Raw genomic sequence first — 14,309 nt, forward strand, 5'->3', positions numbered from 1 at the left:
TGTGATTGGGTCACTGTGATTGGGTCACTGTGATTGGGTCACTGTGATTGGGTAACTATGATTGGGTCACTGTGATTGGGTCACTGTGATTGGGTCACTGTGATTAGGTCACTATGGTTGGGTCACTGTGATTAGGTCACTGTGATTAGGTCACTATGATTGGGTCACTATGATTGGGTCACTGTGATTGGGTCACTGTGATTGGGTAACTATGATTGGGTCACTGTGATTGGGTAACTATGATTGGGTCACTGTGATTGGGTCACTGTGATTAGGTCACTATGATTGGGTCACTGTGATTGGGTCACTGTGATTAGGTCACTATGATTGGGTCACTATGATTGGGTCACTGTGATTGGGTAACTATGATTGGGTCACTATGATTGGGTCACTTTGATTGGGTCACTGTGATTGGGTCACTATGATTGGGTCACTATGATTGGGTCACTTTGATTGGGTCACTGTGATTGGGTCACTATGATTAGGTCAGTGTGATTGGGTCACTGTGATTGGGTCACTATGATTAGGTCACTATTACTAGGTCACTATGATTGGGTCACTGTGATTGGGTCACTATGATTGGGTCACTGTGATTGGGTCACTGTGATTGGGTCACTATGGTTGGGTCACTGTGATTGGGTCACTTTGATTGGGTCACTATGATTGGGTCACTGTGATTGGGTCACTGTGATTGGGTCACTATTACTAGGTCACTATGATTGGGTCACTGTGATTGGGTCACTGTGATTGGGTCACTATGATTGGGTCACTGTGATTGGGTCACTATTACTAGGTCACTATGATTGGGTCACTATGATTGGGTCACTATGATTGGGTCACTGTGATTGGGTCACTATGGTTGGGTCACTATGATTGGGTCACTATGATTAGGTCACTGTGATTGGGTCACTGTGATTGGGTCACTATTACTAGGTCACTGTGATTGGGTCACTGTGATTGGGTCACTGTGATTGGGTCACTGTGATTGGGTCACTATGATTGGGTCACTTTGATTGGGTCACTATGATTGGGTCACTATGTCACTGTGATTGGGTCACTATTACTAGGTCACTATGATTGGGTCACTGTGATTGGGTCACTGTGATTGGGTCACTATGATTGGGTCACTGTGATTGGGTCACTATTACTAGGTCACTATGATTGGGTCACTATGATTGGGTCACTATGATTGGGTCACTGTGATTGGGTCACTGATTGGGTCACTGTGATTGGGTCACTATGATTGGGTCACTATGGTTGGGTCACTATGATTGGGTAAGTGTGATTGGGTCAGTATGATTGGGTCACTGTGATTGGGTCACTATGATTGGGTCAGTGTGATTGGGTCAGTGTGATTGGGTCACTGTGATTGGGTCACTATGATTGGGTCACTATGATTGAGTCACTATGATTGGGTCACTATGATTGGGTCACTGTGATTGGGTCACTGTGATTGGGTCACTGTGGTTGAGTCACTATGGTTGGGTCACTATGATTGGGTCACTTTGATTGGGTCACTATGATTGGGTCAGTGTTATTGGGTCACTATGGTTGGGTCACTGTGATTGGGTCACTATGGTTGAGTCACTGTGATTTGGGTCACTATGATTGGGTATCTGTGATTGTGTCACTGTGATTGAGTCACTGTGATTGGGTCACTATGATTGGGTCACTGTGATTGGGTCACTGTGATTGGGTCACTATGATTGGGTCACTATGGTTGGGTCACTGTGATTAGGTCACTGTGGTTGGGTCACTATGATTGGGTCAGTGTGATTGGGTCACTATGATTGGGTCACTATGATTGGGTCACTATGATTGGGTCAGTGTTATTGGGTCACTATGGTTGGGTCACTGTGATTGGGTCACTATGGTTGAGTCACTGTGATTTGGGTCACTATGATTGGGTATCTGTGATTGTGTCACTGTGATTGAGTCACTGTGATTGGGTCACTATGATTGGGTCACTATGATTGGGTCACTGTGATTTGGGTCACTGTGATTAGGTCTCTATGATCATTGTAAAGAGATAACTATTCTTTAGGGAGGCTGAGTCTGGTAGTTGGCGTATTACAGGACCAAGGAATTGTTACTTACTACACTGAACAGCATCAAAAATGGTTTGGCTTATTACTGTATGCTGCACTTGTAAGTGTGACATAAAAGTTGTTCTGTTGATCACTAAGATGCTGTGTGTGTGTTACTAGGTGACAGAGTGGTAGAGAACACTACAGAACTGGTGTGTATCATCTCAGGGCTACAGGCCAGCACTTCATACGATATAGAGGTAGGTAGTCGACACTTCATACGATATAGAGGTAGGTATTCAGTACTTCATGCGATATAGAGGTAGGTAGTCACTTCATACGATATAGAGGTAGGTAGTCACTTCATACGATATAGAGGTAGGTAGTCGACACTTCATACGATATAGAGGTAGGTATTCAGTACTTCATGCGATATAGAGGTAGGTAGTCACTTCATACGATATAGAGGAAGGTAGTCACTTCATACGATATAGAGGTAGGTAGTCGACACTTCATACGATATAGAGGTAGGTATTCAGTACTTCATACGATATAGAGGTAGGTAGTCGACACTTCATACGATATAGAGGTAGGTATTCAGCACTTCATACGATATAGAGGTAGGTATTCAGTACTTCATACGATATAGAGGTAGGTAGTCGACACTTCATACGATATAGAGGTAGGTAGTCGACACTTCATACAATATAGAGGTAGGTATTCAGCACTTCATACGATATAGAGGTAGGTAGTCGACACTTCATACGATATAGAGGTAGGTAGTCGACACTTCATACGATATAGAGGTAGGTAGTCGACACTTCATACAATATAGAGGTAGGTATTCAGCGCATCATACGATATAGAGGTAGGTATTCAGCGCATCATACGATATAGAGGTAGGTAGTCGACACTTCATACGATATAGAAGTAGGTAGTCGTCACTTCATATGATATAGAGGTAGGTAGTCGACACTTCATATGATATAGAGGTAGGTAGTCGACACTTCATACGATATAGAGGTAGGTATTCAGTACTTCATATGATATAGAGGTAGGTAGTCGACACTTCATACGATATAGAGGTAGGTATTCAACACTTCATACGATATAGAGGTAGGTATTCAGCACTTCATACGATATAGAGGTAGGTAGTCGACACTTCATACGATATAGAGGTAGGTATTCAGCACTTCATACGATATAGAGGTAGGTAGTCACTTCATACGATATAGAGGTAGGTATTCAGTACTTCATACGATATAGAAGTAGGTAGTCGACACTTCATACGATATAGAGGTAGGTATTCAGCACTTCATACGATATAGAGGTAGGTAGTCAACACTTCATACGATATAGAGGTAGGTAGTCGACACTTCATACGATATAGAGGTAGGTTTTCAGCACTTCATACGATATAGAGGTAGGTAGTTGACACTTCATACGATATAGAGGTAGGTAGTCGACACTTCATACGATATAGAGGTAGGTAGTCGACACTTCATACGATATAGAGGTAGGTAGTCACTTCATACGATATAGAGGTAGGTAGTCGACACTTCATACGATATAGAGGTAGGTATTCAGCACTTCATACGATATAGAGGTAGGTAGTCGACACTTCATACGATATAGAGGTAGGTAGTCGACACTTCATACGATATAGAGGTAGGTATTCAGCACTTCATACGATATAGAGGTAGGTATTCAGCACTTCATACGATATAGAGGTAGGTATTCAGTACTTCATACGATATAGAAGTAGGTAGTCACTTCATACGATATAGAGATAAGTATACATAATTGGTACCTCGTTTGATTTAGAGGTAGGTATACATAATCTGTACCTCATTTGATTAAGAGATAGGTATACATAATCGGTACCTCGTTTGATTTAGAGGTAGGTATACATAATCTGTACCTCGTTTGATTTAGAGATAGGTATACATAATTGATAGCTCGTTTGATTTAGAGGTAAGTATACATAATCGGTACCTCGTTTGATTTAGAGGTAAGTATACATAATCGGTACCTCGTTTGATTTAGAGGTAGGTATACATAATCGGCAAGTCATATTGGTTAATGATGTTTTACCTAATCATGTATTCCTTTCCTATTTCATTATACCTGTACTATATGATTACTTCAAACTTCTTGTGATTATATTCCAAAAATAATAATGTATTTTAATGTGAAAGAGTATATCATTTCTCAGGATTGTATAGGTCTGTCCTGACACAATTATATAGATATTGTTGTAACTTGTATAGCTATGTCCTGACACAATTATATAGATATTGTTAACGTTGTAACTTATATTCCTGTGTTTGTGTCTGTTATATATAGATTTTGTGGTAACTTATATTCCTGTGTTTGTTTCTGTTATACAGGTTTGTGCTGCCACAGCCAGAGGTAAAGGGGACAAAGCCTGCTTGGTAGGAACAACTTCAGAACTAGGTAAAGTTTTAAGCCATGTCCGACTGTTACCTTGTAGTTAAAATTAATTCTGATATCTTATCAGGGCTCAGTCTCTTCATCTGCCATGGTTTGTAGTTAAAAGATTTTTTTATGAAACTTGGTATAAATGTAAATTTAAACATTTATATGATAACTATCTCGAGCTGTGCACTTGATATTTACTATTTTGACAATTTTTAATGTTGGTATGTCCTTTCCAATGTTTACAAGATACGTAAAATTGTCTAGACTTCTGATTCTCACAAACAATCGGTGAACCTGATCTGTACCTGAGCTATATTAGCTAGCTGTACACCATCTATCTTTATAGATTTATATAAAGTCATGGGAGTCGGGACATGGATGTTAGGTCTGGGGACGGAATGAAATTTTAATAAAAATAAATGTGCATAAATGTTCTAGATATATATGTTAAGATATGATTATTATTAGTATTACTGTTATTTTAGAAGAGAATTCACTATCTTAAGCTAAATTAATATCCCCAGATGTAACTACATCGTTCACTTTTACCCACTAGGTGCTCATGCTCCATCCAAGCCTCACGTCCAGGTGATCGGACGTAATGAGATCCACATCACCTGGGACCCCCCAGAGGTCCCTCTGGGGAGGATTACACGGTACGACCTCATCATGAATTCACAATGTATCTACTCCGGTACTGACCTCAGCTTCACCGCCCGACGACTTACTCCGGACACAGAGTATGCCATCACGGTATGTACACCCATATTTGGTCAATCATGAACTATGTACTCTATATTGATGAGATCTTCTGGTTGATTTGTAGGTCATACCTTTACTCATTAGAAATAAGTCCTAATTTTAATCTTTAAAAATATTTTTTTGAAATCTATCAAAAGCATTAAGCCATACTAAATGAGCCATATTGTTTAAATAAAGAATTCACAGTCATGATCAGGAGCCAGGTTTGGGGATGTGTAAAAACATCATATACCTGTTATGCTAACAGTATAGACCTGTATGACTATGGGTACAGTTCCTGACTATTACAGTATTGTATGTAATACTAGACCTGTATGACTATGGGTACAGCTCCTGACTATATTACAGTATTGTATGTAATACTAGATCTGTATGACTATGGATACAGCTCCTGACTATATTACAGTATTGTATGTAATACTAGACCTGCATTACTATGGATACAGCTCCTGACTATATTACAGTATTGTATGTAATACTAGACCTGTATGACTATGGGTACAACTCCTGACTTTATTACAGTATTGTATGTAATACTAGACCTGTATGACTATGGGTACAGCTCCTGACTGTATTACAGTATTGTACGTAATACTAGACCTGTATGACTATTGGTACAGCTCCTGACTATATTACAGTATTGTATGTAATACTAGACCTGTATAACTATGGGTACAACTCCTGACTATATTACAGTATTGTATGTAATACTAGACCTGTATGACTATGGGTACAGCTCCTGACTGTATTACAGTAATGTATGTAATACTAGACTTGTATGACTATGGGTACAGCTCCTGACTATATTACAGTATTGAATGTAATACTAGACCTGTATGACTATGGGTACAGTTCCTGACTATATTACAGTATTGTATGTAATACTAGACCTGTATGACTATGGGTACAGCTCCTTACTGTATTACTGTATTGTATGTAATACTAGACCTGTATAACTATGGGTACAGCTCCTGACTATATTACAGTATTGTATGTAATACTAGACCTGTATGACTATGGGTACAGCTCCTGACTATATTACAGTACTGTATGTAATACTAGACCTGTATGACTATGAGTACAGCTCCTGACTATATTACAGTATTGTATGTAATACTAGACCTGTATGACTATTGGTACAGCTCCTGACTATATTACAGTATTGTATGTAATACTAGACCTGTATAACTATGGGTACAACTCCTGACTATATTACAGTATTGTATGTAATACTAGACCTGTATGACTATGGGTACAGCTCCTGACTGTATTACAGTAATGTATGTAATACTAGACTTGTATGACTATGGGTACAGCTCCTGACTATATTACAGTATTGAATGTAATACTAGACCTGTATGACTATGGGTACAGTTCCTGACTATATTACAGTATTGTATGTAATACTAGACCTGTATGACTATGGGTACAGCTCCTTACTGTATTACTGTATTGTATGTAATACTAGACCTGTATAACTATGGGTACAGCTCCTGACTATATTACAGTACTGTATGTAATACTAGACCTGTATGACTATGGGTACAGCTCCTGACTATATTACAGTACTGTATGTAATACTAGACCTGTATGACTATGAGTACAGCTCCTGACTATATTACAGTATTGTATGTAATACTAGACCTGTATGACTATGGGTACAGCTCCTTACTGTATTACAGTATTGTATGTAATACTAGACCTGTATGACTATGGGTACAGCTCCTGACTATATTACAGTATTGTATGTAATACTAGACCTGTATGACTATGGGTACAGCTCCTGACTATATTACAGTATTGTATGTAATACTAGACCTGTATGACTATGGGTACAGCTCCTTACTGTATTACTGTATTGTATGTAATACTAGACCTGTATAACTATGGGTACAGCTCCTGACTATATTACAGTACTGTATGTAATACTAGACCTGTATGACTATGGGTACAGCTCCTGACTATATTACAGTACTGTATGTAATACTAGACCTGTATGACTATGGGTACAGCTCCTGACTATATTACAGTATTGTATGTAATACTAGACCTGTATGACTATGGGTATAGCTTCTGACTATATTACAGTATTGTATGTAATACTAGACCTGTATGACTATGGATACAGCTCCTGACTATATTACAGTATTGTATGTAATACTAGACCTGTATGACTATGGGTATATCTCCTAACTGTATTACAGTATTGAATGTAATACTAGACCTGTATGACTATTGGTACAGTTCCTGACTGTATTACAGTATTGTATGTAATACTAGACCTGTATGACTATGGTTACAGCTCCTTACTATATTACAGTATTGTATGTAATACTAGACCTGTATGACTATGGTTACAGCTCCTGACTATATTACAGTATTGTATGTAATACTAGACCTGTATGACTATGGTTACAGCTCCTGACTATATTACAGTATTGTATGTAATACTAGACCTGTATGACTATGGTTACAGCTCCTGACTATATTACAGTATTGTATGTAATACTAGACCTGTTTGACTATGGGTACAGCTCCTGACTATATTACAGTATTGTATGTAATACTAGACCTGTATGACTATGGGTACAGCTCCTGACTATATTACAGTATTGTATGTAATACTAGACCTGTATGACTATGGGTACAGCTCCTGACTATATTACAGTATTGTATGTAATACTAGACCTGTATGACTATGGGTACAGCTCCTGACTATATTACAGTATTGTATGTAATACTAGACCTGTATGACTATGGGTACAGCTCCTGACTATATTACTGTATTGTATGTAATACTAGACCTGTATGACTATGGGTAGCTCCTGACTATATTACAGTATTGTATGTAATACTAGACCTGTATGACTATGGGTACAGCTCCTGACTATATTACTGTATTGTATGTAATACTAGACCTGTATGACTATGGGTACAGCTCCTGACTATATTACAGTATTGTATGTAATACTAGACCTGTATGACTATGGGTGCAGCTCCTGACTATATTACAGTATTGTATGTAATACTAGACCTGTATAACTATGGGTACAGCTCCTGACTATATTACAGTACTGTGTGTAATACTAGACCTGTATGACTATGGGTACAGCTCCTGACTATATTACAGTACTGTATGTAATACTAGACCTGTATGACTATGGGTACAGCTCCTGACTATATTACAGTATTGTATGTAATACTAGACCTGTATGACTATGGGTATAGCTCCTGACTATATTACAGTATTGTATGTAATACTAGACCTGTATGACTATGGATACAGCTCCTGACTATATTACAGTATTGTATGTAATACTAGACCTGTATGACTATGGGTATATCTCCTAACTGTATTACAGTATTGAATGTAATACTAGACCTGTATGACTATTGGTACAGTTCCTGACTGTATTACAGTATTGTATGTAATACTAGACCTGTATGACTATGGTTACAGCTCCTTACTATATTACAGTATTGTATGTAATACTAGACCTGTATGACTATGGTTACAGCTCCTGACTATATTACAGTATTGTATGTAATACTAGACCTGTATGACTATGGTTACAGCTCCTGACTATATTACAGTATTGTATGTAATACTAGACCTGTATGACTATGGTTACAGCTCCTGACTATATTACAGTATTGTATGTAATACTAGACCTGTTTGACTATGGGTACAGCTCCTGACTATATTACAGTATTGTATGTAATACTAGACCTGTATGACTATGGGTACAGCTCCTGACTATATTACAGTATTGTATGTAATACTAGACCTGTATGACTATGGGTACAGCTCCTGACTATATTACAGTATTGTATGTAATACTAGACCTGTATGACTATGGGTACAGCTCCTGACTATATTACAGTATTGTATGTAATACTAGACCTGTATGACTATGGGTACAGCTCCTGACTATATTACTGTATTGTATGTAATACTAGACCTGTATGACTATGGGTAGCTCCTGACTATATTACAGTATTGTATGTAATACTAGACCTGTATGACTATGGGTACAGCTCCTGACTATATTACTGTATTGTATGTAATACTAGACCTGTATGACTATGGGTACAGCTCCTGACTATATTACAGTATTGTATGTAATACTAGACCTGTATGACTATGGTTACAGCTCCTGACTATATTACAGTATTGTATGTAATACTAGACCTGTATGACTATGGGTGCAGCTCCTGACTATATTACAGTATTGTATGTAATACTAGACCTGTATGACTATGGGTACAGCTCCTGACTGTATTACAGTATTGTATGTAATACTAGACCTGTATGACTATGGGTACAGCTCCTGACTGTATTACAGTATTGTATGTAATACTAGACCTGTATGACTATGGGTACAGCTCCTGACTATATTACAGTATTGTATGTAATACTAGACCTGTATGACTGGGTACAGCTCCTGACTGTATTACAGTATTGTTTGCTAATGTTTGTAAGGTCCATATCATTTGTTTATACACTATTTGATGTTTATATTTGTTGTAAATGATGAAACAACAATTTTTTTACCTCATTGCATCAGGAATAAAACAACGAGCCAAACAACATATCTCCCCTCCCCCAAAAATGACAAAAAAGCCATTTGTTTGTGGTAGAATGTTACCTCTGTTTGTGGTAGCGTGTGACCTCAGTCTTGTTTTTGTTATTAGGTGACAGCACTAACCAATGAAGGAAAGTTTGTAAGCAAAGTAACAAAGAAAAGGACGTCCAAGGATGAATGTAAGTGACATTTAGTTTGAATTATTTTCAGACAATTAATTATAAAATCTGATGTTTGTAGTTGTTGTTCTTCCTTTTACTTGTTAATTAGAACTATATCAGTTTGTTGATGGTACTCAGTTTTATATCTAACAGTTAGTGTACATATGTTTAGGGTTCAGGACAGCTAATGTTTACACCTACTGAGTACAGTAATAATATCTATCGTCAGTAATATTTATGGTATGGTATGTCAGTGGTATTTATGGTATGGTATGTCAGTGGTATTTATGGTATGGTATGTCAGTGGTATTTATGGTATGGTACGTCAGTGGTATTTATGGTATGTATGGTACATCAGTGGTATTTATGGTATGGTATATCAGTGGTATTTATGGTAAGGTACATCAAGGGGTAAATTATCCATGTTAAAGGGTTATTTTTTGTCCAATTATAAATGTCAAAGAGTTATTTTTTTTGGTCAAATTATCTGTCTTAAGGGGTATTTTTTTTGTCCGATTATCCATTGAGGGATATTCTTTTCGTCAAATTATCAATATTAAGGGGTAGTTTTTTTTTTGTCTCATTATCGATATTAAGGGGTAAAAGTCCAAATTTGGCTGAGATCAAAATATCTCATTTCAGGCAAGCATTACATGGCAGTAAATTTAGGATTAAAAAGAAGATGATTGTACCTTTGATGGAATTGTATGTTTCATTGTTCATAGATGACTCTAACCGTCCACCACTGTACCAAACACCTCAGGCGCGGCGAGAAAGCACTGTGTTAGAGGAAAAACCACCTGCTGCTGTTCAGGCCCGAAAGAAAAAATCAGTAACAGGGACAGAGATCAGGTCCAGGGCTGTCAGTGCTAAGGTAACATCTATCAAGGTTTATACTGGCAATGTAGTATTGATCAAGTTTTATATCGGCTAGCTAGGTAACTGTGATCTAGTTCTGAATCGGCTTGATAACTGTGATTAAATTTTAAATTTAGTTAGATAACTGTGATCTAGTTGTATATCGGCTAGGTAGCTGTGATCAAGTTTTATATCAGTTAGATAACTGTGATCAAGTTTTATATCAGTTAGATAACTGTGATCAAGTTTTATATCAGTTAGATAACTGTGATCAAGTTTTATATCAGTTAGATAACTGTGATCAAGTTTTATATCAGTTAGATAACTGTGATCAAGTTTTATATCAGTTAGATAACTGTGATCAAGTTTCATATTGTTATCATTGAAACAGGTATGTTATACATTGTTATAGTTAGCATTGTTATAGTAAGCATTGTTATAGTTAGCATTGTTATAGTTAGCATTGTTCCAGTTTTAATTGTTACAGAATGTTATAGTTAACATTGTTACAGTTTTAATTGTTTTACATTGTAATAATTATGCATTGATATACATTATTATTGCTATCTATTGTTGTTTACAATGTCTAGCTGGTACACATGAATCAGTCTAATATCTTGCTGTCTCTCGATTTACAGAGGTCCAATACCCCTGGTAAAGAACGAACAAAAACACCTGGAGACTCTCGCGAGTCCCAAACTCGGCCAAGTTCAGGTAAGGGCTGCTGCAGATGTTGGTTCTGAGTGAAATAAATAATGTTTCAACATACTAGGTTAGAATGCTCCTGATTATATCTGTCTCTAGTATGTCCTGTAAAGCTCTGATGAAATGAGGGCAACCATGTCATCAGTTGTATCAAAGAATCAAAATCAAATTTGTTAAAGAGGCCATTATGTGGCTTTCCAAAACTAAAACCATTGCAATTTCCTGGCATATTATAAATCAAATTCCAAGCCCCCTTAATTCACCACCAGCAAGCAACCAAACAACCAACAAAACTTTCATTTTAATGAATAAGAATTTTAAAAGTATATTTTTTTAACTATTTTTTTCCTCGTGTGTAACTTGGGTAGTTTTTTTGTTGCCTAGGTTGTTTATCTAGTACATATACATATATATTAAATAGATTTCATTTAGATCTAAAGGAAAGGAAATGAAATAAGTTGGAATTCAGTAATAACTATATAACAGCTGCTCTGTTGCCATGTTTAAATCGTATTTGTATATTGAAATGAGTAAACGGAAAGTTTATATCAGATCCATCTTTGACAGCTGCTGGGTATTGTGTTTTAGACTCGTCTGCAATACTTAAGATGAGCCAGAGGAAGTGTAAGTGTGGGGAAATAATGACATGATCTTTGTAATTATTATGAATATTGTGTGCCTGCAGTATTGTAACACATACAACAGTTTCCAATCTCATTTTCATACATTTACAGAAATCATTATAGACTGGAGAATGTAATTGATATCTTTATTGATGTGTATTAATCTGATCAGAGAATCTGAACAATTAACTTGATGAATACAATAATTAAATATTTAATCAACCTTCTGCTTTTGGTCATGTAAGGAAAATAGAAAAACCAAAACATTAGATCATTTGGTTCAAGATTGGCAGCTGTTGCTATGGATACCCCAATCGTAGTAATTTAATCGTTGTCATCGGAGGGAATGGATGGGCGCACTGCTCAGGTTTGAAATTAGATCATTAACAGCATGGCTGCTAGTATTCTTGTTAATCAGATTTGTAATGTCCTGATAAAGCATGCTGAATAGATTGATAACACTTTTCGATACCCCCATACCTCCCTCTGTTTGTCAGGAATGTTGGTCAACTCACTGTTTGTCAGGAATGTTTGTCCTCCCACTGTTTGTCAGGAATGCTGGTCCACCCTCTGTTTGTCAGGAATGGTGGTCAACTCTGTTTGTCAGGAATGTTGGTCCACTCACTGTTTGTCAGGAATGCTGGTCCACTCACTGTTTGTCAGGAATGTTGGTCCACTCACTGTTTGTCAGGAATGCTGGTCCACTCACTGTTTGTCAGGAATGCTGGTCCACCCTCTGTTTGTCAGGAATGCTGGTCCACTCACTGTTTGTCCTTCCTCTGTTTGTCAGGAATGTTGGTCCACTCACTGTTTGTCAGGAATGCTGGTCCACTCACTGTTTGTCAGGAATGCCGGTCCACTCACTGTTTGTCAGGAATGCTGGTCCACCCTCTGTTTGTCAGGAATGTTGGTCCTCCCACTGTTTGTCAGGAATGCTGGTCCTCCCACTGTTTGTCAGGAATGCTGGTCCACTCACTGTTTGTCAGGAATGCTGGTCCTCCCACTGTTTGTCAGGAATGCTGGTCCACTCTCTGTTTGTCAGGAATGCTGGTCCACCCTCTGTTTGTCAGGAATGCTGGTCCACCCTCTGTTTGTCAGGAATGCTGGTCCACCCTCTGTTTGTCAGGAATGCTGGTCCACCCTCTGTTTGTCAGGAATGCTGGTCCACTCACTGTTTGTCAGGAATGCTGGTCCACTCACTGTTTGTCAGGAATGCTGGTCCACCCTCTGTTTGTCAGGAATGCTGGTCAACTCTGTTTGTCAGGAATGCTGGTCCACTCTCTGTTTGTCAGGAATGCTGGTCCACTTTCTGTTTGTCAGGAATGCTGGTCCACTCTCTATTTGTCAGGAATGCTGGTCCACTCACTGTTTGTCAGGAATGCTGGTCAACTCACTGTTTGTCAGGAATGCTGGTCCACTCACTGTTTGTCAGGAATGCTGGTCCTCCCTCTGTTTGTCAGGAATGCTGGTCCACTCTCTGTTTGTCAGGAATGCTGGTCCACCCTCTGTTTGTCAGGAATGCTGGTCCACTCACTGTTTGTCAGGAATGTTGGTCCTCCCTCTGTTTGTCAGGAATGCTGGTCCACCCTCTGTTTGTCAGGAATGTTGGTCCGCCTTCTGTTTGTCAGGAATGCTGGTCCACCCTCTGTTTGTCAGGAATGTTGGTCCTCCTTCTGTTTGTCAGGAATGCTGGTCCACTCTCTGTTTGTCAGGAATGCTGGTCCACTCACTGTTTGTCAGGAATGCTGGTCCACTCACTGTTTGTCAGGAATGCTGGTCCACCCTCTGTTTGTCAGGAATGTTGGTCCTCCCACTGTTTGTCAGGAATGCTGGTCCACCCTCTGTTTGTCAGGAATGGTGGTCAACTCTGTTTGTCAGGAATGTTGGTCCAGTCTCTGTTTGTCAGGAATGCTGGTCCACTCACTGTTTGTCAGGAATGTTGGTCCACTCACTGTTTGTCAGGAATGCTGGTCCACTCACTGTTTGTCAGGAATGCTGGTCCACCCTCTGTTTGTCAGGAATGCTGGTCCACTCACTGTTTGTCCTTCCTCTGTTTGTCAGGAATGTTGGTCCACTCACTGTTTGTCAGGAATGCTGGTCCACTCACTGTTTGTCAGGAATGCTGGTCCACTCACTGTTTGTCAG

At 38.5% G+C, this 14,309-nt stretch overlaps 1 protein-coding gene across 11 annotated transcripts in view; it reads left to right on the forward strand.

Annotated features, from left to right (window-relative positions):
• Positions 1-14,309, forward strand: part of LOC117345255 — a 109,216-nt gene that overhangs the window by 40,833 nt on the left and 54,074 nt on the right. For 9 of the 11 annotated variants that reach the window (XM_033908369.1, XM_033908353.1, XM_033908348.1 and 6 more), the window contains 7 exons: positions 2,208-2,287; positions 4,418-4,484; positions 5,026-5,222; positions 9,927-9,996; positions 10,704-10,852; positions 11,475-11,550; positions 12,130-12,165. In XM_033908369.1, the coding sequence (XP_033764260.1) occupies positions 2,208-2,287; positions 4,418-4,484; positions 5,026-5,222; positions 9,927-9,996; positions 10,704-10,852; positions 11,475-11,550; positions 12,130-12,165 (675 nt within the window). The remainder of the gene's footprint in view (positions 1-2,207; positions 2,288-4,417; positions 4,485-5,025; positions 5,223-9,926; positions 9,997-10,703; positions 10,853-11,474; positions 11,551-12,129; positions 12,166-14,309) is intronic. The other 2 variants (XM_033908327.1, XM_033908339.1) reach the window with 1 other exon arrangement.

Source organism: Pecten maximus, chromosome 2, assembly GCF_902652985.1.
Source record: "Pecten maximus chromosome 2, xPecMax1.1, whole genome shotgun sequence".
NCBI lineage: Eukaryota > Metazoa > Mollusca > Bivalvia > Pectinida > Pectinidae > Pecten > Pecten maximus.